Source organism: Notechis scutatus, chromosome 2, assembly GCF_049901735.1.
Source record: "Notechis scutatus isolate UNSWTSFEM ecotype Mainland chromosome 2, rNotScu1.2, whole genome shotgun sequence".
In the NCBI taxonomy this organism is placed as follows: domain Eukaryota; kingdom Metazoa; phylum Chordata; class Lepidosauria; order Squamata; family Elapidae; genus Notechis; species Notechis scutatus.
The window spans coordinates 34,307,265-34,335,225 of record NC_142010.1 but is presented as its reverse complement, the minus strand read 5'-3'; the positions used below and the strand labels follow the sequence as shown (position 1 = coordinate 34,335,225).

Below are 27,961 nucleotides of genomic sequence, written 5' to 3'. Positions count from 1 at the left end.
TGTCTGGTGTAATGAAAAGAAGGACTAGGGGTGACATGATAGCAGTGTTCCATTATCTCAGGGGATGTCACAAAGAAGAGGGAGTCAAACTATTCTCCAAAGCACCTGTAGGCAGGACAAGAAGCAATGGGTGGAAACTAATCAAGGAGAGAAGCAACCTAGAATTAAGAAGAAATTTACTGACGGTTAGAACAATTAATCAGTTGAATTGTTTGCCTCCAGAAATGGTAGATGCTTCAACACTAGAGATTTTTGAGAAGAGGTTGGGCAACCATTTTTCTGAAATGGAATAGAGTTTCCTGCTTGAGGAGGAGGTTGAACTAGAAGACCTCCACGATCCCTTCCAACTCTGTTATTCTGCTATTTCATAACAGTTGCAGTGATTACTACCAATATTCAAGCCTATATAATAACCACTGCCTATTTTTTATTTTAGAAGACCAAAACAATATTGAGTTCTACATTCTCACCCTGTTGTAGTTAGCCAGCAGCAGGTGCGGATGGCTGAAGAGAGCGAGGACTCAGATGAGGGGCCAGGACCATTAGGGAGTGGATTGCTGCCTTCAGAGATTGTGTGGGCTGGCAGCAGCAATGAGGAAGTTCCTGAGGAGCCTATGCCAAGTGCACGTGCATGCAGGATTGCTTGCAGGAAAGAGCAGCTGCAACAGCACGGGCAACTCGGGAGTAAGGCTGCAAGGTAATGGTCCCTCCTTCAAGAAGATAAAAGGCAGCTGTGGAGCGAACATTCTTTGCAGGAAGCAAAGATGTTTTGAAACTCAGCCTCGTGGACATTACAGTATTTTAAGCTGGTATTTGAAGACTCTTGTGTTGTGAAATATTTCTTATCTGTTATTCTTGGCAGTCTCACACAGTTTTGGCGAGGTTTGTGCTTATCAAAATTAATTAGTTTGCAGCAGCCTTTTAACTGGGGATTTGTAAGACTCATTAAAAGGTTTCTGTTTCCTTTGGTTATTATTTGTTTTATTGGAAAAGGGTTTGAGTCAGAACAAACCCCCCTGTCTTCAGAAACAGGAGTTTTATAATTGTATTGTTGCTGCCAAACAAAATATCTACTGTATTATATTTGGGTTTGCTTTCAAAAATTCCATCATAGTGGTATCTAAAAATTTAAAACATTAAAATAAGGCATGGGAATAAAATAATGACAATTGGTTTAAAAATAATATTTTATTTTTTGGATGATGAGATGGGGTGGCACATCAATTTAATAATAAATTTAAAAATAAATGTGTTTGTACCCTTCTTGTGAACAGCCATGGTGGTGCAGTGGTTAGAATGCAGTATTGCAGGCTAATTCTGCTGACAGCCAGCAGTTTGATTCTTACTGGCTCAAGGTTAACTCATTCTTCCAAGGACGGTAAAATAAGGACTTCCCCCTCCTTTTTTAAAAAATAAAATAAAATTCTCTTCCCCCCTTTTTGGTTTTATAAAACCAAAAAGGGGGAAAGAGAAAATCAAAAATATATAAGCTGTTTCCAGGCAACTGTAGCTATTTGTAAAGGATATAGTTCTTTCATGTAATGCAAAACCAGTAGAATTTTTTGTTTCATGAAAAGGTTTGAATGATATACAGTCAAATTGAAACACGATGATGATGATGATGATGATGATGGAATTTGAAAGGGTGTATTCAGGCCTGTGGGAGTTTGCCCTACTGGAACAGTTTTGTTCCTGTTTATAATCATTTTACATATCTGGAGAATAAATTTCCTTGGCCTTCAGGGATTATGAGAAATAGACGACTTCTCTTTCTCTCTCTCCCCCTCCCTCCCTCCCTCCTTCTCTCCCTCTGCCCATCTCTGCCTGTTTATCTATCTTAGAGCAGTGATCGGTCTTAAATGGAGAACTGCTTCTATAAAAAGACTTAGAGGTTTCTCACTTATTATTTTTAATTAAGTGTTTCAAATTCATTTTTAACTACTGGATGTTAAATCCCTACTGGCCTGTGACCAGATGACTAATGACTTCATTTATTGACGTATATGATTATGAACACAGAAGAAGATATATGATTTATATTCTACATCGATCTTATGTGCTGATGCTGCAGAATATTCTACCATAATATTTTATTTACCCGAATAAACATTTCATTACCCTATAATAAATTTGACCTAATTCCTTGTATCTTTCTTGGTGACTAGACGTAAGATTCATTCTAATATAGAAACCTGACGATTTAAAGTGGAGAATGCATTCTTTTTAGCTACTATACATTCATACGTGTTTTTATTAGACTGGGGAAGCCAGAAAGACCTGACAATAAATGCTGGTATTCCAGTTTACTTATTCCAGCTTGGATATAAGCCAAGAATGAATAGGAATCTATGTGTCTCACCTTGTCCCTGAATGATTATATTTTTTTACTTCAGTTTATACATTTGGCTTTAACTGGTTCATTTAAACCAGACGCTTTATTATGCCACATAGGCTTAATGTTGATTTATAAACTAACATTTTAAACCCTAGATTCACAGTTCTTCCCACTGATATTGAGTTATATTTACATGTAAGAAATCCATCATTTGGGTTGAAATCTGCATGGATTAATGGGTGTAATGTAGGAATAGTAGATTATTCTCTAATATATGTAAATAGAGGTAGCACTTAATGTTTGCATTGTAGCTAGAGCCTGTTGTGGTGAAGATCTTGTTAATAAGCAACTTCTCGTTTCTATATCCTTATGATCTAAAAATTATCACATTTTTTTTTTGTTTAGCTTGGTGAGTAGAGACATGAAGGGGGAAAAAGCCATTTTCAACATTTTCATTTTATCTAGAGTGGTTGTGGTTGCCTAGTGGTGAAGACGCTCGCTGCTCATTCCAAAGGTTGAGAGTTCAATTCTAGTCAGTGACAGATGTTTCTCTCTCAAGGTGCAAAGAGAAAATATCTGCTGTAAACTCCACTTAGGCATCAGGAAGGGCATCCAGGCAGTAAAAGTTCAGCTCCATTCAGATTTTACTCCAAATGAAAGGATTACCATGTCATTTTTGTGTTAACCAAAAAGAACTGTGATGTGAAGGGGATGATAAGAAAAAAAGAAAGATGGGTTACAAAGCCACTGGCATCATATCTCTGCGACAAATTCATTTCTGATAATCAACCATCTATAGAAGAAAGGGACATATAATAATTGAAGTTACAAATCTAATACTCACCAGACAAGAAGACATTAATCTTTCTTTCTTTCTTTCTTTCTTTCTTTCTTTCTTTCTTTCTTTCTTTCTTTCTTTCTTTCTTTCTTTCTTTCTTTCTTTCTTTCTTTCTTTCTTCTCTCTCTCTCTCTCTCTCTCTCTCTCTCTCTCTCTCTCTTTCTCTTTCTCTCTCTCTCTCTCCTTTCTTCCTTCTTTCCTTCCTTCTTTCTTTTCCTTCCTTCCTTTCATCCATCCATCCATCCATCCATTCATTCATTCTTTCATTCTTTTCAGGAAGTCGTCTGAACAAAGACCTGAGACATTTTCTCAACCAGAGATTTCAGAAAGGATCTCCAGATCATGAGCTTCAGCAAACTATTAGAGATAACCTTTATCGCCATGCTGTGCCTTGTAAGTAATTAACATCTCTATTATATTTGGCATAACAAAATGTAAGTTCTGTTTAGGGATATCGTTTTAACCTCAGATAATGGCACTGCTGTTGGAAATTATTATTACTATTACTATACTATTATTATTACTATTACTATTATTATTCTCACATTGGTGAAAAAAACATTGAGATTGCTTTTCCAGTAGATTTGTTACACCGAGAAGCAAGAAAGTATGGATGGTATACAGAATATTCCAGATGTAATCACTGATCTCATGGTGACTTAGACTCTAAATCAGAGGTCGCCAACCTTTTGGACCTCAGGGACCACCAAACTCATACTTTTAGATCCCAGGGACCACTAACTGGTTCTGTGGGCATGGCCTAATTTGTGGGTGTGGCTTGGTGGTCATGTGACTGGATGGGTATGGCTTGTATATAAATATATAAATATTATAAATATTTATATAAATATTGATTTTTTTTATAAAAAAGAGCAACTTTTACCCCAAATCAGGCAAAGCAGGCAGGCAGATTGAGTTGCTCACAGAATCACAGATTCATTCAGAAATCTATCTGCCATTGGCTAGCTCAGTCTGTCAAAATTTGCTTGCAAGCAAACTCATAAAATTTGCTTAAGCAAACTCACAAAATTAATTCACAACATACCATGCATGTAAATATTGAATTTTTTTATTTAAAAAAGAGCAACTTTTACCCAAAATCAGGCAATCAGGCAAAGCAGGCAGGCAGATTGAGTTGCTCACAGAATCATTGAGTGATCTATCTATCTGCCATCGGCTAGCTCAGTCTCTCAAATTTGCTTGCCGTGAGTCTGCACTGAATTTGCTTGCAAGCAAACCTTCAGTCCTAAGGGAGGTTCAGCTGTGCTTAGCTAGAAAGCAAGAAATCCAACCATTTCCTGCTTCCTAGCTAATCTAAATCTCCTGGCACAGCAGAACAGATGATGGTCGGAAAAAGGAAAAATAGCAACTTAGCAGACAAGTTTGCCAGGTAAGGAGTGAGTGGGCGGGGAGGGTTCCCGCAGGCCATGTGGGCTGAGCAGCCTTGTGTTTCTGCGCAGCCTGGATTAATTGCTTTGGGGGGGTGCTCTGGGGGTGAGATTTCTCTGCGGCCCACCAAAATTTTCTCACAGGCCACCAGTGGGCCGCAGCCCAACGGTTGGCACCCGCTGCTCTAAATGATTACAATTATCCAAGGGGACTATATTTTTGGCACTTGGCAACTGGGTCATTTTTGACTGGGATTTATACCATTATTTTTTTTGAGAAACCTGCATTTACTTCGATTTCCAGGCAGGAAAAAAAGCCCACAGCAAACAATGGGATTGCTTAACAACCACTGCAGAAAAGATAATAAAATCAGATCCGATCATGTGATAACCTGCTTTAAGACCATCAGGATTTACGATTATATTTGTGGGGCTTAATTTCAGTTATAAGTTGAGCACTACTTACATTTCCCTTTAATTTTCTCATTGAGGACTACCTATATTCCCCTTTAATTTTCTTCCCTCATGCCCTAATTTACAATTTCTAATTCCAATTTTATCCTCTGCATAACATTGCTTATCCTGAGAGGGAATAGCATGATGTGTGTGTGTGTGTACGGACACACACACACACACACACACGGAACTTCAGTTCTAATGCATCTGGAAGGCAGTAGGTTGGGAAGGGCTACATGAAAATGCGTATGCAAGGAAATGTCCGCTGTTTTAAATCTTTTGTATATGTATATCTCTTGCTGACTTCCTTGAGAACATTTATTTTCCTTTCCAATTTGCAGAAACGACAAATAAAGCCAAAGAAGCTAAGTTTTCTGTTGGTTCCATTCTTCCTGCGTTGCCAAGGTTACATCTTGAAACGCTTCTGATCTGATTCTTTTCTGTGATTTATTGGGCATGGTTAGGAGCTAAACTCCTTTGGTTGCTTTTAAATCTCACCCAGGGCCACGATTATAGAAATAGATTTGTGTTGCATGTTGGATGGAGATGGAAAAGGGCCCCGTGCTATTTTATTCCCACCCCTCCCCAAAACAGGAAAAGGAGTTAATGATGCTGAACAAGAAACAGTTCAGTTTTCCCCATGAATATGAATGCATGTATTTGTAGCTCACTTCTAGGGAGGAGAAGTAATAGTCATTTAATGCTACCTTGACTGAGCTACTTGTCAAATATTATGCTGCCTTTCCTGTCTTTCTTTTCTTTACAAGGTTCAGCCATGATAAACATGCTCAGGCTTGTATTAAGCTACTATACATATGATTGTCTGCAGCTGGGAGTTGGTGGTAGATGGGACAAGAGAAGGAAGAGAGGGGTTTTTCTTAGAGGTTGCATACTATTTTTGTTTTAATCCTTTGATACATGTGACCAGAAAATCCAGTGCTCTGGGCCAGTCTCTATTGGTAGTGGATTATGAGGTCGAACATTTTTAAAATGGAATTCCCTGCTGACTATGAAGTAAACATGTTAAAGGCCCACAAGGTCGCTTGCACAGAGCAGACCTTGGCTGCCTGCTGATTGTTTATTGCTGCAACCAGAGGACTTATGGAATTGATGATTAATGGCCCTAGAATATGTAGATCAGCTTCTTGCCTCAGCATCCTGGGTGAGTTTGTTAGAAATCTGTGCATTTGAATCTAATAATGCAATTGCATGTTGTGCAGCCACATTAAAAAACATATCAGGTTAATAAAAGGATTCTACCAGAGAAATCTTGCTGGGTGCAGGCACCACTGGTACCATGGTAATTTATCTAGAAGACCTGGAATTAGGCATTACTCTTGTTTTCTGAAATAGGGAGAACTTGCTTGGAAGAAAGAGCTAATGTCAGAGTTGGACAGTCACAGATATTCTGTATTATATAAGCAGTTGGCTTGCTGATGATGAGATGGGAAGGGAATTCCTTGGGAGATAGTTAATACCTCATTGTGGGAAGAGATGTAACTACTGATCTTGAAAAGATGTAAGCACTGATCTGGTGTGGTTACAACTTAATAGGCTCTTTCTCAATTGGGAATACTAGACAACTATTGCCCAGTCTCCAACCTTTTCAGGAAGGTTTATTGAAGCAATGTGGAATCAACTACCCAGCACCTAAAGAAAATAGATTATGTTGCCTTCCACTGTCAGGGTTCAAGGCTAGACATGAAAAGGAGGCGGCATTAGTTACACTAGTGGGAGACCTTCGTTGGGTCATGGATGGTGAAAGGGTGTTCATCTTAAGTCTTTTAGGTCTCAGTGGGTTTTCATAATACTGGTTTACTTATTTAAATTACTAAATTGATTTATATAGCCACCCATCTCATATAGGGGCTCTAGGTAGTGTACTATAAAACAGATAAAATACATAGTATAAAAAATAAAACAAAAATAAATAAAATAGCTGTTTGATAGCAACCAAGCGCTATCAAACAGCTATCAACATAGCTAGGAGACTGGTTCTGTCACACACCCAAGTCTGAGATTTCCCTGCATATTTGGTAGTACAGTTATCCCACCGTCACCTTTGACAGCCCGAGAATCTAAGCAGGATCCCTTCTGAGCTCCACTATGCAGCTGCAGGCTACACTATCTATTATATGATCATTCCCTAGGCTGCATCTCTTTGGTCCATGTCCCAAGCTCATTCTCAGAAACCATTATAAGTGTCAGATTTTCAAATACCGGTGCCATTAACTGCCTGCCCCACCACATTTTGTACCAGTTGAAGCTTCCAATAAGGGCATGAAAGACCATGAGCAGGAACCCTTGTACAGGAACAGGTGCAACTATACATGACACTGTGCAAATTTCTAGAACAGGAGCTATGAATCCAAGAGAATTCACGATTGTGTACCTGATCTATTTGAAGTAGAAGTATCCCATTCAGAAGGTGGAAGATCTCCAGAACCATTTGGTTTTGCTTGAGTTGAATCAAAAGCTATTGTGCCCCATTCAGACACCCATATACTCCATGCACTGAGATAGAACCTCCCCAGCATCACTCTGGTAGCCTAGGATGGAGATAGAAAGTTGATGGGGTCCTTGGTGCTCTCTGAGCTTGGTTGTTTTCTTGCAGATGTTTCATTACCCAAACTGGGTAACATCATCAATGCTAGTCAACATCAACCCTGAGCTACAGATATTCTCCTTTGTAGATATAAAGTTGAATATTATCTGCATGCTGATCATATCTCACTCCAAGCCATCAGATGAACTCATACAGCATCTTCATGTAGATGTTAAATAGATGGGGAGAAAGTCCCCTACAACACCTGAAAAGGAGGGTTCTGGCTTGACCTCTCCACACACACCCTCATCACTGACCGGAACCAGCTACAGAGGAAGAAGAAGAACCAGCACAACCCTAAATTGTCCACCTGCAACTCCTACAGTTGACTCAAAAGGATACCATGATCTGCCAAGCTTACCTTCATCATTGTCTTTGCCTATCTCTTTTTCATTGGGTTCCTCATCCCAGTCATGTCGGGGATATGACCACGGAAACATCCCATAGATCATCAAGTGAAAATTATAGGCAAACGAATGTGTATTGGCCATATACACCACTGGCCAAGTTTTTCTTTATACTGGCTAGGCTTCCTTTCGTGCACTGGCTGGTGGCTTCTTTTGTGGATATATAGGCAATTCGGAAATGGTGTATCAAGCAAAAATGAACACCAAAAGGAAAGCAATACAAAATCTTAATTTTAGTCCCATCTTTATATAGCCTACTCCACTTTACCATTCAAAGAGGAAGTGTTTAAAAATGGTCTACAAAATCTGAAGCCTCACCCAATTCCCCCCCCCAAAGCACATGAACCTTAAGCTAAAATTTAGCAGCACCAGAACTTGAATCAGAGAAATCTACAACTAGCAGTAAATAAATAAGCATTATTGCACTCCTGTGTGAGTTTCACAGAGGCCCTGTACAGTATGAATAAAAAGAAAAACGACTAGGAAGGATGCGAGGTGGGCTGAGAGTCGATATGAAAAACAGATTAGGTGGAAATGAAACATACATTTCATGCTTTTTAAAAATTCTTTCTGGAGAGAGTTCCCTTCGGAATCTTCTTCAGAAAGGCATTCTCTCTCCCAGGTGTTCTAGGGTTATTATGATGGTTTTGGCTCTTTCCTGTTCTGTCAATTCCAGTTCTTAAAAAAAAGCACATTCTGTGGAGAAATACTAAAGGTTTATCTACCAATTCTTCTGCATCTTAGGCAAGTAAGTTAATTATTTCACCCAATTTGTCCTAGGTTTCTAATCAGCTTATTGGAATGGAACATTTTTTGTGGCATCTTTATCATTCATTAATATTTTCAGAGATAATTTTAATTACACTATGCCCTCTCTGGAAGTTACTAAAGATGTTGAAGACTGTGTAACTTGCCAGCACACAGGAAGTCCTTACAGTGTGTGCCACATATAAATTATATGAAGGGTTTTTTAAAAAAAAATTTCTCAAAAATCATGCTCAAGAAAAGTAGCCCATAAATCAGCAACATGTTGTGCAGTGTTCTAAATAAGAGGTAAAGGAATACATTAACAATAACATCAGAGCTAACACAGAGATTTGTAGTCACTGAGATAGTTCAGGTACCCCTCCTGTCAGGCTCCAAAACCCAAGAAAGATACATTGTGATTCTTCCAAGGAGATTTCTTTATTGTTCCTCACCTATAGACAGAATCTTGCTAGACTAAAGACAGAGTCTTGCCACACAAAGCATAATCTTGCCGCACAAAGTATAAACTCTAGGAGCTATTAGGGAGCAGCTATCTTCATCCTTTTTCTCTCACACAACTATCTGAACTGAGTTGTATGTTGATCCTCTGGAATGCACCCTCTTCCTCCTGAGAAGTCAGACTACATTCCATTACATCTTCCTTTCCAAAGACTGTTCCATAGCTGTTATCCCATGATGCAGAAAGATTTCTCTGGGGTCACTCAAAATAGGACTTTATAACACTAGCAGTTACCAGAAACAAGAAGTAAAGTACGAAGACCTTTCTAAAGAGCTCTAATTTCTATGAGTTGTTACCTGACTCTCTGTGTGTGATATTCTAGTGATCTCAACATTTTCACCAGACATACTTTAAATACCTGTTGTGGCCATGGACCCCAAAGACTTAACTAACTTAAAATTTAAATCGTAACAATTCTTCAAGCCTTCACGGAACTCCTGTGATGACATCACAGCCCCCCAAGGGTCCGCAGGCCACAGGTTGAGAACCACTGATCTAGAATGTGTAAACAACTTCTCGATTTTTCTTTTTTAAAGTTGAGGAAATTGCCACCGTATTTCTGTTCCCCATTGTCTGCTTCATTATCCAATGCATAATTCATGCAAACTAATGATTTTCTGCCTTCTGATATGCAGAATTGGGGATAGGTCTCCCCACCCAAAAAAAAATGGGAAAGTTGGTTATTGATTGCATCCCTTTCCCTTAATGTCCGGGGGATACTGTAATCTGTGGAAACTCATGCAATAAGAATATAGCAGTCACATTTGCTGCAAAAGACTGTAACCATGGATACAGCATTGGTCACTGCTTTTGGATACAAATTGGGAAGTGATGATGGCTGCTGCTGCTGCTGCTGCTGCATCTTGGGCATTGTAAAGCTGCCATCATGGACCAGTTGGGAAAGATTTAATTGAAGATGCTGGATGGGTAGCAGTAGGAAAGGGAGCACTGTGTTTCTCTGGAGAGGTCTTCCTGTGGGGAAGGTTTTGAGCAGAAGATGCAATGAATCTACTGACTGTATCCCTAAAATGAGATGTGCTGGAGTAAGAAGGTTATTATGTCTTCCTACACCATGCATCCAGCACAGTATCTCGCTCTGAGAAATATTTTCTTGAAGTAAGGCAAGGGGATTTTGTGTACTTGACTCTTATGCTGACCTGTACTGCAATGTATCTTCCACACTAGGTGAAGATTAATCAATTTAATTTTCCAGGTTTGGAGAGAAAAGGGACTCTTTTTCCTTCTGCATTTTTTTTTTTTTTTTGGCCAACACTGTAGAGTTGCTTCTGCTTAAAACTGGCCAAAGACTAATAGAAAATGCGAATCCCCTCTGTTGCTTAGCTCAACGTCTATTATGGGGTTTTTTGCCAGTAATTTTCTTAATAGAGATTGTGGGAAGAGAGTTAATGATTTAGTGACCTTGTTTCTTTATTAATTCTTAGCACTCTTCAGTTTGCTCCCATCCTGACTAAAGAGCAAAGAGGTTCAGAAAATGGTTTTGTTTCTTTATGGCAAGGAGTCTGCACTAGGGGGCTTAAATAGTTTCAAAAAGTATTTGATAGAAAGTTAGGAACCAACAAGGAAGAAGTTGAAGCCTTTAGCAGATTTATTAGTGTACTTAATTGTTCTTGGGGCATTCAAAGTCTAAAGCCCAGTCACTGGAATATTTTTTGAATCAGAGGAACAATGAGTTCAAGTGGAAGAAGGCCATGGGAGTTTTTCTTCCTTCTACCAAACTCTAATGATGCAACACCATTAAGAGAAAATTAAAAGAGTTAAGGCTTATTATGAATCCTCCTTTCAGTAGAACTGGATAGCCATCTGGGAAAATGGACTTCTCTGAACTGAAGCTTTAATAATTGAAAACAGCCCACTGTATTTGTCAATTATGTTTCTATTGCTAACATTCCTTTTGCCTTTCTTCCAATAGCCGAGGAATAAGCAATGTGATAATCAGAGCATCAATGGGTATGAAGATGCCACCAGTGACACCATCACACACTTTGCCTTCCCTTCTATTTTTATTGTAAGAATAAATAAATTCATGGGAAGCCGACATGGTGTGAAGTCAGGCTCCAACTTCTAGTTTCATTTCTATTTACAAGAATGCCCTTGGATCTCACATGGGTTCAAAAGCCAATCTTCAAATGTTGCTCCTAGAATAACAGAATAATTAGAATTGGAAGGGATCTTAGAAGTCTTCTAGTCTTAACTTCTGCTGTGTTAAACAAGCCCCAGTTGGGTCCATCCATGTTTGTTTAGCTGGTCTCACTGACAAAGAGGAGCTATGTAATAAATAACAGAATTGGAAGGGACCTTGGGGGTTTTCTAGTCCAACTAGATGCAAGCAGGAGATCCTATATCATTTTGGACAAATAATTGTCCAATCTCTTCTTAAAAACCCCCCAGTGTTGAACCACCCATTATTTCTGGAGGCAAGGCGTTCCACTGATTAATTGTTCTGTCAGGAAATTTCTCCTTATTTCTAGGCTGGTTTTATCCTTGATTAGTTTGAATCCTTGCTTCTTGTCTTGTCCTCAGGTGCTTGGAGAATAGTTTGATCCCTTCTTCTTTGTGGGAGCCCCTTAGATATTGGATCACTGTTATCATGTGACATGGAAATGTGCTTGCTGCTTCAAAAAAAAAAAAAAGACAAAGATAAAAGGATTGGTAGGCACCTTCCTTGGTATGTTAATTGAAGATTGGGAATGAAGGTCTTACACTATGTTGCCTGTCTGCTGCATGGCTTTTGAATGTCCATACTCATCATTGCAGCCATTTTATGAATAAGTAGGCCCACTTCCGATAGCCATTTTGTGAGAGCACTTCTGAGTCCCTCGTTATGCCAAGCGTACTCTAAAATACTGTTGACTTCTGTCTTAATATCCTCAATTTTTTTTAATATCCCCCCCCCCTTTTTTTAGCTTTGTGCCATCTTTGAAAAAAAATTACTACACTTTTTAACCTCCATCTATTTTCATATTCACATCTCCCATTCTGGGCTACAGCATAACTGGACCTGCTGATAAACTGTGTTTGCATAGTTGGATATTTTGGCTGCAGTCCTAAGCATATTTTTTAAAAAGTCCCACTGGTCTGTGTGGGATTACATTTCAAATAAATGTTCTTAGAATTAGGCTCCTGTGACATAGTGGAATCAAACATATCGGATTTCAGGCTGCTCCTGCGATCAAGATTCTTAAATATTTTACACATTGCTGCAGATTACATGTTACTGCTATATCTTTCAGAAACTTTGTGTGGGGTGAAGGATCCAGAATACCTTTACCTTACTGTGTTGCCTCTCCATTCTCATTGGTTTCAGTATTTCTGCTAAAATCCAAGCAAGATTTTGAACTCCTGAGTGGAGGGATGTGTTTTGAGAGACCTGAAAATTCTGCTTGGATTTCAGCATGGACCTTTTAAAAAGCCCTCTCAGCTGGCTGCAGAGGCTTACAACCTTTACCACTGGCTTCCCCATTGATTTTCTGGGAAAGCCAGCAGGGAAGATAGCAAATGGTGATCACATGTTTGTGGGCATTTGGCAGTTGGTTGTTAAGTGCAAACAGGTTGCCATGTTCCCAGATTGTAATCCCCTGATTGTAGGGGTGATACAATAACCATAACCTCAGGCACAAGTCGTAGGTCTCTTCATTCAGCACCATTGTAATTTTGAATAGACGCTGAATCATAAGTCAAGGACTGCCTGTACTGTGAAATAACATAGATGAAATATCTTTGGTGTCTACTCTGTTTAAAAAAAAAAGGGGGGGGGACCCTCTCTGCTTCAAAAGTGGTACTTTAGATGTATCAATAATCAAAGGCTTGTCTTCCAGGAAGAATTACAGCTTTGAGCTATGAAATCAAGGTTGCTGGCAAGTTGCCAAAGCAGATTGTTTAGGAGTGGACAGGAGGTGCTTCTCAGTTTTGCAGCTTTTAAAAGGCATTTTAGTGTCAGAGACTGCAGCTTAATTTGTGATTTTAAGAGCGAAATGGCGAACATTATTGTTATTTAACTGAGAATGTATAACCAATGACCCTTGAAGGGCAACTGCATCTTGAAAGTGAGAACTGGTATGGTAAGATGATCTAGTACAGTGGTGGCTAACCTTTTTGGGCTCCTGTGCCAGAAATTGTGTGTGTGCTTGCACATGTGCACTCGAGTGCCAGTACCCAGAACACAATGCGCGCGGACCCTCCCCCATGTCCCCTGAGCATGCGCATGCGATTCCCCCCCCCCTGCTGTCCCCTTACCTGCACTGCGCCTCCCAGCTGATTTTTGGCCCGTTTGAGGCTTTTTTTGGCCTGCCAGAGGCTTGAGGGAAGCCTCTGCAGCCTTTGCAGGCCGAAAAATGGGCCCATTTAGTCACTTCTGGTATTTCCGGAAATACAGGAAGTGATGAAACAGGCCTATTTTTTTGGCCTGCAAAGGCTGCAGAGGCTTCCCTCAAGCCTCTGGCAGGCCAAAAAAGGCCTCAAACAGGCTGAAAATCAGCTGGGAGGCGTACGCATGCACAGTGAGGTAAATTTTCCTGGGGCTTGTGTACCCACACAAATGGCTCTGCATGCCACCTGTGGCATGCATGCCATAGGTTCGTCATCACGGATCTAGTAGATATTAGACAACTTTGCAAACAATACTAAAACAAACTATGATTAAACTTCCTTTTTTAAAACTACAACTGTGAGCAGGAGATTGGAAGATCTTGGGTTTTTAAAAATAAATAAATTAATAATTACTGTTATATTCACATATGGATGGACTGTGGCTATTTTTAGTCTTATCTACAGAACAGAAAAACAAGCCAAATTCTACCTTGACTAGCTCCAGTTAGTTGGAGATGAAACATTCTAAAGTTCTCCTCACAGCTGCATAGAGATTACAGAAGGGAAGGAAGTATGCACTAGCCAAGTTTTATCTCCGTGGTGCTAAGTTTAATGTTGGATGAACGATAAACTGTAGTTTAATGTTGAATGAGGTTGAACTCACTAGAGGCACCCAGAAGTATCTTCCATATCATAGTCTAATATATTAATGGAATTAATTTCTATATTAATAGAAATGTGTTGAGGGACTTCTCCAGTGGCTGTGTGCTAAATTTTAGTCCTGTCAGAACAAAAAAGTAAAGTAACTGCTAAATATTATCAGAGAGGTTGCAAAGTGAAAAGAGAATGCAAAACACTGACCCTTTCATCTGAAGTTGAACCATCTGTGTTTGATTTTCACATCTTGCTGAGTTTTCAGTTAATGTGACTTCACAGTTGGATTCTCCATTTGTTGCTCCCACATGCTAAGTGAATTGGTTCCAATATGTACTGATGCAGACGTTGGCTTCGTCCTGAAAGCCATCACATTTTCATTGTGCCATGAGCATTGAAACACAAGTGCTTCAGTTTAAGAACTTTCAGTTAAATGACAGTAGATGAGATTACATATACAATTTCCAGCATGGAATGAATGTTCTTCTGAACTGTATATAACTATGGCGCATTGTTTCCATCAGTATGGTATTTACCTCTCTAACAGTGTACCTTATACCATACATCTCGACCTAATGCACAGTTTGAAACTAAACGGCTGGAAGCTTCTTCAGTTTGCTCAGCTTTGCTTGGGTATCTCCAAAGCAGAGGTGGTATTCAGCAGGTTCTGACTAGTTCTGGAGAAGCAGGTAGTGGAAATTTTGAGTAGTTTGGAGAACCAGTAGCAGAAATTTTGAGTAGTTTGCAGAACCGGTAGCGGAAATTTTGAGTAGTTTGGAATACCACCTCTGACTGGCCCTGCCCTCATCTATTCTCTGCAACCCAAGTCCCAGCTGGTTGGCTGGGTCTTCTTTTGTTACCCTGCAGAGGAGAACGGAGCTGGAAAGCAGGATAGTGGGGTGGGGAGGGAGTGGGATTTTGCAGTAACCTTCCCCCAGGAGTGGGTTGGGAATGGAGATTTTACAGTATCTTTCCCCTGCCATGCCCACCAAGCTACGCTGACCAAGCCAAGCCAAGCCATGCCCACCAAGTTACGCCCACAGAACCAGTTTTTTTTTTTAATCCTATCACTGCTCCAGAGGATCCTTATTTATATAGATAACCAGATTTTCCCTTCTCGAACAAAGATTACTATCAGCTTCCAGTCTAAGTCTTGCACAGTACACTTGGACACACATACTATTTATTTATTTTATTAGAGAGTTACATTTAGTGCCAAATCCTGATTTTTATTAAATTGTTGATTCCTACTGTTGAATGAGTAGAAATCTGTCTATGTTGTTATGATGTTTATACAGTATGCCAAATGCACAGCTCAGCATCATTTAAGATTAATTTCTCCAAAAACAAAGGAGCCACAGAAAAATTGCAAGAAACGTATCCTTAATCCCAGATTCCTTCTGATACATTCCAAAGCCTTTGTTGTCTTTGAGGTGCTATTCTAAGGCTTTCCTTTTTGAACTGAAGAGTATTACTATTTTTAAAATGTAAAGGATGGAAAAATGATCTCAGTTGGGAATATTTCCCTTCTACATGAAACTCCTAGGTGACATCATCTATGGCAGGGCTGTCAAACTCCTGGCCCCCGGGTCAGATGCGTCATTTGCTGGCCACGCCCACACCCGGTTTAGCAAAGAGGGAAAAAGTCCCAATATATCAAGTGACGCCGCTGTGATGACATGAGTTTGACACCCCGATCTATTGGCATGTTGGGAAGGTTGCAAATGGCGGTCACATGACCCTGGAATGCTGCAGTTGCTGTAAACACATAGTGCTTACACATTGCCCAGCACCCAAATTTTGATCACGTTATCATGAGGATGCTTCAGCAGTTTTAAGTGGACCTGTTGCTACTTTTTTTCAGGATCATTGTAACTTTGAACAGTTGCTAAACAAATGGTTGAAGTCAAGGACTATCTGTCTATTTCCACACTTGGCCATTCATGTGAAGTTGTTAAGGCTGGATGGGGGTGGAGAACAGAGGCTGCAGAGTTAAATCATACCAAGATTGGGTGGTTTGGACTTTTGAGTCCCCTGAGTGATTTTTTATCTTTCACTCTGTAGAGTTGCATTCCTCCAAACAGAGTTAATGCACAATCTGGGGTTCTTCCTGAGCTCATGTCTTCCCCTGGCAGCAAGGTCTTTGCACAGATTTGTGTTGTGTATCAGTTGTGCCTAGTCTGGACTGAGAGGCTCTGCTCACTTTCTGGACTGAGAAGCTCTAGTTATTTCCTGATTCGATTACTGCAATGGAGTTTACATGGTGCTGCCCTTAAAGAACACTTGGAAACTTAAACTGGTCTAAGAATGCAACAATGTGTGCAAGTTTGAGCATTCAGAGTTTCTCCAATTAAGTTGAACTTTACAATATGCTTCTGGGTACAGTTCAAGGTCCTGGTTATCACCTTTAAAGCCCTTCATGACATGAGCCAGATTAATTGTGGGACCACCTATCTCCAAGGGTTTCTGCTATTCTACCTGATCTGTCAGGTTGATTATGCTCCACATCACCTCCATTAAACAGGGTCATCTTGCAGCACCAAGGAGGGATATGATTTATATAATCAGCTGGGTGTAGAAATTAAGATGCTAGCCTAGAAGTGGGAGAGTGTGAGTTCTGGTCCCACCTTAGGGCATGAAAGCCAGTCACTCTGTCTTAGCCCAACCTATTTCATATGATTGTTGTAACAGGGAAAAGAGGAGGAAGAGGAAGGAACATCATATGTGAGTTATTTATTTAAAAAAAAGCAGTAAAGACAGGATAAAAATAAATAAATATCCACCCAAGTCATATAGGTGATTCTGGGTGAATTACAAGGATTAAAACATAGGAAAACTCACAACATATTTAATGTAAGTTTATCTGATGATGAATTGCTTATATGGCACCTTGTCCTTTTCTTTCTGTGTGCTGGGTTACTTTTAACTTCGTTATGAATTTAGTTTTGTTTTGCTTTATAAAATGGTTGCTAGCCATCTAGATTTATGTATTTAAGATGGATGGCCAAATAAACTTTGTTAAACAAGAAAACAAATCAACTGGATTTGTTTTTTGGATTTGAATGCTAAGTGATGGGCCAGCACTCAAGAAGAGCATGTAAGATCTCCCTGCATCCTAGGAGACCTTGAATGAATTTCTGGAGCACCAGACATTCTTCTACAAATTATTGGTGGTGCAATAAATACCATATTTACTTAAAAGGACAGTTAGTCTTTTCCTTCAATGACTTACCTTGACTAGTAGAAAATCCTCACTCCCTTCTAGCATTGATGATGTTACCTATTCAGGTACTGTAAGAAAACAGCCAAGGTCAGAGAGCACCTCACAGTAAAAAGTCTATTTAGATTCACTCAGAATACAATAGGAGGGGTAGAGTTTCCTCCTCTCCCCCAGGTTCATTTTTGTGTTTGTATGCATTTGTGGTGCACCTCAACATTAGATTCATTTGACTTTTTGCTGTACCATAGTTTAATAACCTAATATACTGAATAAACTACTCAGAATGTAGCATATGAATTAGGTCTTTGTCTGCTTTTTTGATTAATTAATTCTGAGTCTGTGAAAGACTCCCATGGTATGATGAGAGGTTCATTCTATGAAAATATCCTCAGTTGCTCTTCCTGCACAAGTAATAATTTTAGAAAAAAATGTCCATTGGCTCCAAATATAATTTTTTTTAAAAAAAAAATCCTTGAAGGTCCAAGATTGTTGTTCCTGTCCCAAACATGAGCTGCCTTATCCATTCCTCCAGTGAAATCCATAACCCACAGCAGATGGAGGTGTGGAATGTATAGTTTGGCTCTTGCAAACAGCAGAAATCCGGCCTTCTGGGCAGACAGTCTGTCCAGGATTGGCAAGCTGATAGTGAAAGCAGCTCAAGCAAGGCAAGGGAAATGGCTCCCTTCCAAGCAAAAGGCAGGAGAGCCAGACACACAAATGAAATCTGTAGACTGGTATCAAGAATTTCACGGTGTGGGCAACTTGGATGCCTTATGCAAAATGGGCCTTGATTTTCCAGGGTTCCCAGGGAATTGGCTGCACTGATAAGACAATAGTTAGTGAGGTTGAAGGCTGAGCCAGAAAGGGCATCCCAGGAGTCTAATCATAGAAACACCTGAAAGTACTTTAGATGGAGTCTGATAGTTGATGACACAACCTAATAAGAGTAAATTGATCAGCAAGGATTTAACCCATTTTATTCAGAGAATTCAGATAACAGATAATCAGAGTTGGAAGGGACCTTATAGGTCATCTAGTCCAGCCACCCACCCAAGTGGGAGACCCTACACCATTTCTGACAAATGGCAGACAATGATCATATTCTGTTGAATAAGCCATAATTGGCAATGTTGCATATATATATATATATAGTAGTCCAATCTCTTCTTGAAAGTCTCAAGTGATGGCGTTCCCACAACTTCCTAGGGCAAGCTGTTCCATTGGTTGATTGTTCTTACTGTCAGAAAGTTTCTCCTTATTTCCAGGTCCACATCCAGACTCACATTCCCATAATTGGCCACAGGTCTTGGTTGTAATTAGGACACTTACATATTAGCATTAGTCAAAGTGGGGTGATTTTGTAGTAGAAGAGAACACAGAAAGCAATGTAGCAAGTAGCAATCTGGTTTGTGAGGTCCTGTCTGCTAACTCCAAGACATTGGGCCTAAAGGTATAACAGGCAATGTGATATGCAGGACAGGAAATGTTTCAGCTGTAGTCCCAAAGGTGCTTTTTCCAGAGGCAATTGGACTTTCTTGTTTTTCTTTGAAGATGGTTTGCTTCTCATCTAAGAAGCTTCTTCAGTTCTTCAGCTCATCCAGCTTTTTAAATGGGAAGCGAAACGTCTTCAAAGAAAAACAAGAAAGTCCAGTTGGCTCTTTAAAAAACACTTTTGAAACAGCCATGATCTGGATGACCAAGAATCTCTATAAACGTTTCAGCTGTATTTAAAGTGTTGGTCAATACCTTTTTAATATGAAATTTTGTCACACTTTTTTAAAAATAGGGTCCCAAGTACCCCTGCCTCCTTTGAGGAGAGACATTATGACAATGTTCAGTAGGAAAGAACAACTAATTTTACAACCAATATGAAAGGAATTAGATATTCTCTGATTGAGACATTATGACAATGTTCAGTAGGAAAGAACAACTAATTTTACAACCAATATGAAAGGAATTAGATATTCTCTGATTGAATTAATAGTAGAGGCAAAGTCAAGTGGCATTTTCGAAGAGAGATTCAGATGCAGTATTTAGGTTGGAGGGAGAAGCTGACCTGGATGAAGGCAAGATTCAAACAGTGTGATTTCCAGGTTTTGTTCTAAAATTAATCTGGGGCTTCTGAGGGAAAGGCAGGGACCATTAAAAAGAAACAAACTACTCCATTTGCACAGACACACCTTGTGCATCCATAGGTAATTCAGCCTTTGGTTCTGTTGCCTTGCAGTACCATTTTGGCTCTTCTTTGGGAATTTGCTTTGTAGTAAGCTGCAGAGAAAAGGCTTTCGTGGAAGGAAAGGGATTCCCAAACCCATCTGTTGGGATTTCACTTGGCAACAAGTCCCTGGGGCGTTGGGGTCCTGTTGGCCTACATCTCCATTCCCTGGAGGAATTGTGTTGCAGGGCTGCCTTAGTTCACACTCCTAGCTTTCCACCCAGATGGAAGTTGTTGTCATGTGTTAGAAATGTCACCAATAACATAAAAAAGCCTGGCTCCTGCCTCTTCTTCCCTTTCGGTGCTGCCGGCTGCAGCCTCACCATCACTTTCCCCCTCTGCGTCTCCCCCTTTTTTTTGTATGTGTGTCATGTGGCAACTTCTCTGATGCGGTAAGCCCCGACCACCCCCCATCTTCCACTCCTCAGCCTTGCCAGCCTTTCCTCTGGCGCTCTCTTTTCTGGAGGGGGGAACACCCCCCACCCGCTCTCTCTCTCTCTCTCTTTTTTAACCGCAGCGGCGGGGATCGTTCAGTGCCCCGACTTTCTAGAGGCGAAGGCGACACAAAACGAGGATTAATCCGGACCGGGCAGCGTTTGGAGGGAGCAGGCAAGTGGGCGAAGTGTATGTGTGTGTGTGTGTGTGGGGGGGGTGTTTCATCTGGAGAAGAGTCGGTGTCGCCTTTCCCTCCCGACCCGCGCAGCTTCGGGCGGGCGGGAGGGAGGGGCGGGGGTCCACGCCGGCTGCCTTCGCCCTTTGGCCAGCCCGGGAGGCCAGATGGCCGTTGGGAAGGCTTTTCGGGGGGTCCCTAGAAGCGAACTTTGCGGGAGGCCCGTGCCTGGCCCCGGGCGCGCCGTGAAAGAGCGGGGTCAGTGGAGGCGAATAAGCCGGGAGCCGGGACCAGATGCCGGGCGCACAATGGGTGCTTTTGAGAGCGCGGCGAGGGTGAAGCGTGTGGCGCGGGGTTTTTGTCTTGCCTCCGCATTGCAGGTTGGAAAGGGGCCGCTCCGCTTTAATGAAGCGAGGACGAAAGGGGGTCGTTCGCGGGGTGGGGTGGCGCTCCCCCTCCCTTTCCGAGGGAGGAGGGGGAAGCAACTTGTTTAAGAGTGGAAGGAAGGGCAGCCAAGCAGCTGATGGCTGGCTGAGGGGAGAAAAAAGGCGGTCTCAGTGCTTGGGCTGGGGGCGGAAGAGGAAGAAAAGGCGGTGGGGGAATCTCTCAAGGTCTCCCCTTGCATATTCATGGGGGGACGGCAGGTGTTGCTCTAAGTATTCTCTCCCCCCGCCTTGGAGGGTCGCTCTGACCGCCAGAAGGGTGGCTGGCCAAAGGATGAGGCGACGTACTGGCTTTGCAAAAGAGAATCTTTGTGCCCGAAGCAATTCAGTCTGAATTTTAAAAAACAGAAAGAGTGCGGGGGGAAGCTTAGCGGCTCCTCAGGCATTCCTGCGTGTTTGAATTGGGGGGGAAGAGGGCGGAACTGTCAACCCCATTTCCAGTTCATCCCCGGAGCCTAGGAATGGGGGTGGCGAGGGGGAGGCGAAGCATGTGAGTAAGCGGCGCCCGCACGGAAAGGAGCGCGGGGCTCCCTGAAACCGACAGCTGCGCGCTGCGCCCCGGAACGACCCACTTTTGGGGGGGGCGCACGAGGCTGGCCCGCCGAGGTCGGAGCCGGAGAATTTCCCCTCAGGAAGGGGACGGCGGAAGCGAGCCTTCCTCCTCCAAACGGCCCCTAGGGACACGGCAGAACGAAGGGGATTCGCCTCGCGGAGGGAAAGCAGGTTGGCTCCTGAGCCTTGGACGGCAGATGCTTCAGGGAGGTCAGGCGCTTGCATTGGCTGAAGCTTTAGTCTGGCTCTTTGGCGAGCGTTTTTCCGTTAACCCGTTGTTGGGATCGCTGGTGAGGTATTTGTGTATGTGTGTGTGTGTGTGGGGGGGGGGGTCTGAAATATGGAAGGTTTACAGTGGCGTTAAATAAAAGGTTAAATTTGATTTCCTATGGCGGGGGGTTTCATTCTTTCGATAGCCGGGTTGTGATTCTGCTACATTTCCCCCAGTCATTAGAGCGACGTTAACCAGTCGTCGTAAAAAAAAATGCTATCTCTCTAACCTTGCTTTTGTTGACATATCCTATTTCCATTTCACAAAGATCTGCTTTGCCACGGTGAGATGTCTTGTGTGTCAAATTGCATCCCACTGCATGGAAGGAAGGAATGGCCATAAGCCTTGTGCCTCCTTTGTAAAATCCTCTAGTTATTTCTTTCCCAATTAAATGTGATGTACTTGTTGCAGGGACCTACTTTTCATTTGATCCCTGGGCTAAGGATGCCTGTAATTTAGTCCCTCCAGGCGGATGCTCTGTAGGCACATTGGACTGCAGTCTCCTTCAACCTATAGAAGAGGGTGGGATGGTGGCAGCTGTAAACCAGAACATCTGTAACATCAAGTGTGTACTGCGGAGAGCTGGTATAGGTTAACCAGATACTTTGGTTTCTTTGAGGAATTAATGTTTGACTTAGTTTGACTTAATGTTATACCTGGTATGTTTTTAAGTGTGATGTGAAATTAGTGAATATGTAATTATGAATTAAAAAGTTAGAATATCCCTTTGCATTCTGTTTTTCCCCCTGGGAATATGTATATACAGTATTTCAAAGAATACAAAAAGAGTCTTGCTGGACCAAATTTAAGCTCCTTCATGTCCAATGTTCAGTTCAGATACTGTTCAGCCACATACAGGTTCACCAGTAGGATCCATGTAGGATATCATCTCCCACTCATAACCAGTGTGAAGTTGCATGATGCTACCCATTCTTTGTAGATGTTTTAAATAGAAGACCATGGCTAATCTTAACTTCATTGATGTTTACAGTAGACCAATTTGATGAACAGCAATACCTTTTGTAACAGTGATTTGAATTCCATATCAAGTCCACCTGCCCATGTGGGATTTATTTGTGAAGAAGGACATTGATTATGTTGACAGGCAAGCCATTTGAGATTCTCCTCAATCCAGTCCTATTAATTCAATTTCTCTTCATTTTATCAATCTTCACGCTATTTATTTATCAGTCTGCTAAGCTACTTAAATACTATTCTGAACCAGCAGGCAATATTTACAAGTGTAATGTGTCTTTAATATTGACATAGATGGCAGGAGCATCTCAAGATTAACTATCTACTATTTAAATGATTTGCTTTTAAAGTAGGAATGGCAGGAAATGGGCCATAAAATGGAAGCATGAAAGAAAAGCCTACAATGGCATATATGATATACTCCCCATCCCCCCACCCCCAGTTATGGGTGGATATATACACGATATTTCATACTATTTGCATACTATTGGCATGTTAACTTGAATTAAGAAAAACTTTCTTACGCTAAATAAATGTTTTGAAAACATTTTATGATAAAATGTGTAGGCATTTAATTTAAAACTTTAAGCTCCATGAGGTCATGATTTGATTGTTTTCTTCAGACAGTTCATTATTAAATTAGGTAACATCATCAATGCACTGATGAAAACAACAAAGCTCAGAGAGTACCAAAAACCTCACAGTTCAACTCTGAACTACAAATATTTTGTTCTATTATTATGTACTTTAGCCTCTACATCATGATCTCTGTGGTTTATATAACCCAGGTTATATGCCTCTGCAAACCTTGTTCATAATTTTCCAAAGCTTATAGAACTGTTGGTGGGAACTCTGTTCCTATGCATTAGCTCCCACCAAACTCCTTTTGTTCATTCTTTATTGCCACAGCATTAGTATAGCTTATCCCTAACTCTGATCATATTTCTTTATAATTTGTGTTTTTCCCTTCTTCTTTTTTTTCTTATTTTACTCACTCTTTCTTCACCTTTCCTTGAAAACTCTTTACAATTATTTGTTGGATCATGTTCTTCTTTGCAGGAATCTAGCCTTCAGCCTTATGACCACTTGGTGCTTAACCAACAATGCTACATGGCCAAACTCTGTCTCTTCAATGGGCACAAATTGTGTGTATTTTGCCTAGGTCACAGTATAAACACTTGTAAGCACTAAACAGCTTATCATCATCATTCTTTCTCTGTGGGAGCAATCTTTAAGGGTGGCAGACTACAAAGACATTGTAGTCCCCTCCCTCCATTTTCCTTCAAGCCTCTTACAATGTTACCAAAATTGAGAGATAGCTTCTTTGTCTCTTCAAAGAAGAGATCTTATTGATCCTATTTTTTACTGCTCTCCAGATTCTCATGTCTCTGCTGTGTGATTATCAGCACTGAGGAAAATACTCATTAAAGGTCAAAGTCTTCTAAAGAATCTACCACATTCAATTCCAAACAGAAATAAATGGAAAAAAAGGGACAAAGCCGATGTTATTCTCTCCAATTCCAGGTCCAGCTGCCTTGAGTTTCCCTCCACAATGTTGATGGACTCTCCAATTTGAACTGCCTAATCCTCACAAACTTCTGTTCAAGCATAGAGTGACATGGAACTGATATTCCTTCAGACTATTTTCTAATTTTCTGGGGTACTTAATTTTAACTCCCTCCTTCCAGTAGTCATAAAATCATCAAGATTATGCCTAATGCCCACTCTGTTTCTAAAAGTTTTCTCTTCCTGATTTTGTTGCTTTTCTTCCCCAGAAGTTTATTGGTGTTTTTTTCCTCAGAGATTCATTGATCTTCTTGGTAGCAACCTTTTCGCCATTCAGTTGGACCAGTACTCAGTGGAAGAGCCAAAGATACAGTAGGGTAGAGTATTTTAGTATTAGCTAGTTACAACCACATCAGGAAATTTATTTGACCGTAGATTTTTTTTCATTGCTATTAAGCCATTAGATCTCCTGTCATTCTATAGTACAACTAATACTGATTTCTGTGAATCTGATAATTATGCCTTTGACATTTCCTTGGTTTGTTTGAGATTTTGAACTTAATATGTTATTTAAGTTGGAGACTAAATGCCAACTTTCAATTGGATGGCCTCCATTCTGTGGGGTGGAGAGGTAGTAGTGGCAGAGAACGGTAGAAGATCAGGCATACAGTTAGTCTAAGATATTATTGCTTCAACAGTCCTCAATTCAGTTTTTTTCTAGTCATGTCAAGCCAGATTTTGTGGCATCAACTTTTTGTCATTTTGAGAATCTTTATAAAGTAGGGAAATTTTGTTTTCCCAAGTCAATTGTAATAAAGGTATCACAGTCAAGTTCCTATCACTGTTAGTGTCCAGAGATAAGAGGAATACTTCACTTTTGTTGTATCTTGTACTTCAAGCAAGATACCTTCTGAGCTGATCCAGCTCCTTTCAGTAAGGACGAGACTTCCATTCAGTTATTGATTCCCTCTATTTTGCATCTCGGAGGAAACAATTCTACAACTTTTCTTGGGCAAGATAGAGAAGGATAGAGAAGGCTTCTTGGAAGTCTTCTAGCTAATTGGTAATTCTTCCAGGGCTTTCCTTGAGAACAGCTTTTCAATTCCATGCAGTATCAGATCGATCAAGCTTTAACTATTTTCTTGCATTTGAAACAGATAAGCTTGTTTCCCCCATTTCATCAGGTGGTATTTCTCTTTGTTTGAACTTGCTAGAGAAATATTTCCTGCAAGGTTTATAACATAAATAATCAAACCAATCCCTGTGCAATGTAGCACTGATTTTGACAGTGGCCATCAACTAGATATGAATGGCAGGCATCCTCAACCCTATGGATGAGTGAGTAAATTTGGAATTTTCAAACCATTGGGGTTATTTTTCAGAATGTTTGATATGTAAATCTTCATGCTCATTTTTAACTTCTTAAAAAACATTAAAAGTATAATTCCTTTCATATATGGGAATTGCTCCAGTACTTTCTTTATTTTGATTGAACCATTCTGTATTTCTTTCCATATCTACAATAGCTTTCTTTGCTAAAGTAATTCATCTTTACATTTTTAGATTAGTCTTCATCATGAAAGGGGCTTTGCAAAATAACATTCCAAAAAGTAATGATGATTTAGAAAATGTAACACTCCTTTATGGGTCAGCAGTGTTAGAAAAGATGGGACAGAGCTTACATATTATGGAGTTGTGTATCAAATATGTGAGAATATTTCAGTTTGGGGGTAACATTAGTTACTTTACGCTTCTTGTTTAGATATTGTACAAGAAGAGCTGGATTATTCTATGGTGATATTTTTTTTAGAAAGACCGTTTTTCTTTTTGATAAAATATGTTAGAAAAGGTGCTATCAGACTCCTGATTGTTCGTTTACTCTAAGTAATTGTCCTTTTGAGGAATTTTGTTGGAGTCAAAAAAAAACTTCTTGGATGAAATGCATAACAATTGGCTTCCTACAGATTGGTTTATTACAAATTTCAATGATTTCTAAAGAGTTTTTGTTGACTTCAGTGAAGGGAGCTAACTATTAAAAGTAAAATATTACAAGGGAGTCTAGGTTCTATTAGTTGAGTCCAGCTGGAAGGAAAACAACATAAATTATAATTATGCTGGAGCTGAATTAACCTTTAATAATCCTTACCACTTCTACTACAACTGTTTCATAGGCAATTTCATTCAGAACTTCTAACACCACTGCAGAATGTTGATGTTTCTAAAATTCTGAAAAGATTAAATGTGGAACATATAGTGTGAGAACTGTGCTGTTCTCAGTCCCACTCTGTATCATAACAATAGGTTCTGTTATATTAACCAACTATCAAAAACATTGATTTAAAAGCCTAACCTTAAATAAACATACATTCACATACTCAATCTTACATTGTTGAGTACAAGTGGGATCATATAGTGGAAAGAAAAAAATGCAACTGTTCAAAGCATTAATTTAGAAGCACAGACCAATTGCTCGGGGTTTTTATTTTATTTACAATGAAAAAAATTGTCTTTAAATTTCAGTCATATATCTGTTCCCTAAAATGCTCCCACAAAGAAACCAAGTACCTGAACTAAGGTTTGTGCTGATACTTCAGAGATCTCACATTGATATTCTTTTTTATCCTTCCATTCACATTACCAGGGAAACTTCAACATAATTTATGATGTGAATGCTTGCAAAATTAATGTATGAAAAAACTGAGCTGTTGGAGTAAGATAATTGGATGTAATTGTGTTGGAGAAAAATGGTGCATTAATTTCTTTATCATTCAGATGTCTTTATTTTATTTTTAAAAACCCTCACTTGTATGCTGCTCTTAAATATTCTGATAGGCATCGTGATAATCCTGCATAGACTCCTTAGTTCTTAATCCTGAGCTGCTGTCCATTTTTAATATCCATTAGAATTTCATCAGCATTTATATTTATTTAGAAGATTTGCATTGCCACCCAGCTCACATAATCAGTATGAGTATGGATGTGGTGGTGTAGATGAAATAAAACTAAATGAAAAACAATGACTGCAGATTAAGCAGAACATAAAAAATAAAATAAAATATATAGTCAACATATCAAACAACATATCATATGACTGGGGTCAACCCAATGCAAATTCAGCCTCCAAAAAGGCAGGGCCTTTTGTTGTCCTGACACAACACCTGGATGACAAATCAGGTTTTTTTAATCTTTCCAGAAAATTAACAAGGCCATGGTTATCTAAACCCTGTGGGAACAGGAAGATCATTCCACAGAGCAGGTCTGCCACAGAAAATAATCTTAATATATTATGCTTCTTAATGACTACATGAAGATTTTTTATCTAGCAAGTTCCGTGATGACAATGATTCAGATTTTCATTCAAGTTGAAGATTGAATTACCAAATTCAGGGGTATATAGAAATTATTGTTGGAAATAGATATTCTGATCTTGCCTCTTGGCACCTTTTTGAGTGTCCTGGTTTTCCTCAAAAGTTATTCTTATTTTCTTTCAAAATAAGAATAAAGGATTAACTGTGGATTATACATGCTAACAGTGGGTTAGGCATACATCATACAGCAGCTGTAAAATTAGTGGCATAATCTATAGACAGTCAAGATATACAGCAAGTGCAACTGAATTAAAGAAGGCTAACATAATAAGATTCAGGAAGAAGACTTACAGTCTTATAAACATGTTTTTTTAAAGAATTCAGATTCTTGAACTATCTAGAGCAGGGGTCCCCAACCACCGGGCCGCGGACCGGTACCGGGCCGTGGAGCACTCTCTACCAGGCCGCAAAGAATTTTTTTTAAAAAAAATGGCGGCTTTCCTTCACGTTCGGTGAATGCTGCTGGGATCGGGGATCAAGGACACAAATGAAAGAAGGGGAGGGAGGAAGCAACCGAAGCCTGTC

At 40.1% G+C, this 27,961-nt stretch overlaps 1 protein-coding gene across 22 annotated transcripts in view; it reads left to right on the top strand.

Moving 5' to 3' along the window:
- Positions 1 to 27,961, top strand: part of MAGI1 (membrane associated guanylate kinase, WW and PDZ domain containing 1) — a 524,636-nt gene that overhangs the window by 256,325 nt on the left and 240,350 nt on the right. For 20 of the 22 annotated variants that reach the window (XR_015747473.1, XM_087954578.1, XM_087954577.1 and 17 more), the window contains one exon: positions 3,450 to 3,566. Coding sequence is in view for 18 of the 22 variants with exons in the window: in XM_087954578.1 (XP_087810704.1) it covers positions 3,450 to 3,566 (117 nt within the window). In the remaining 4 variants the exon portion in view is untranslated. Of the gene's footprint in view, positions 1 to 3,449; positions 3,567 to 20,685; positions 20,702 to 21,362; positions 21,607 to 27,961 lie in introns of those variants that run through there. The other 2 variants (XM_087954570.1, XM_087954568.1) reach the window with 2 other exon arrangements.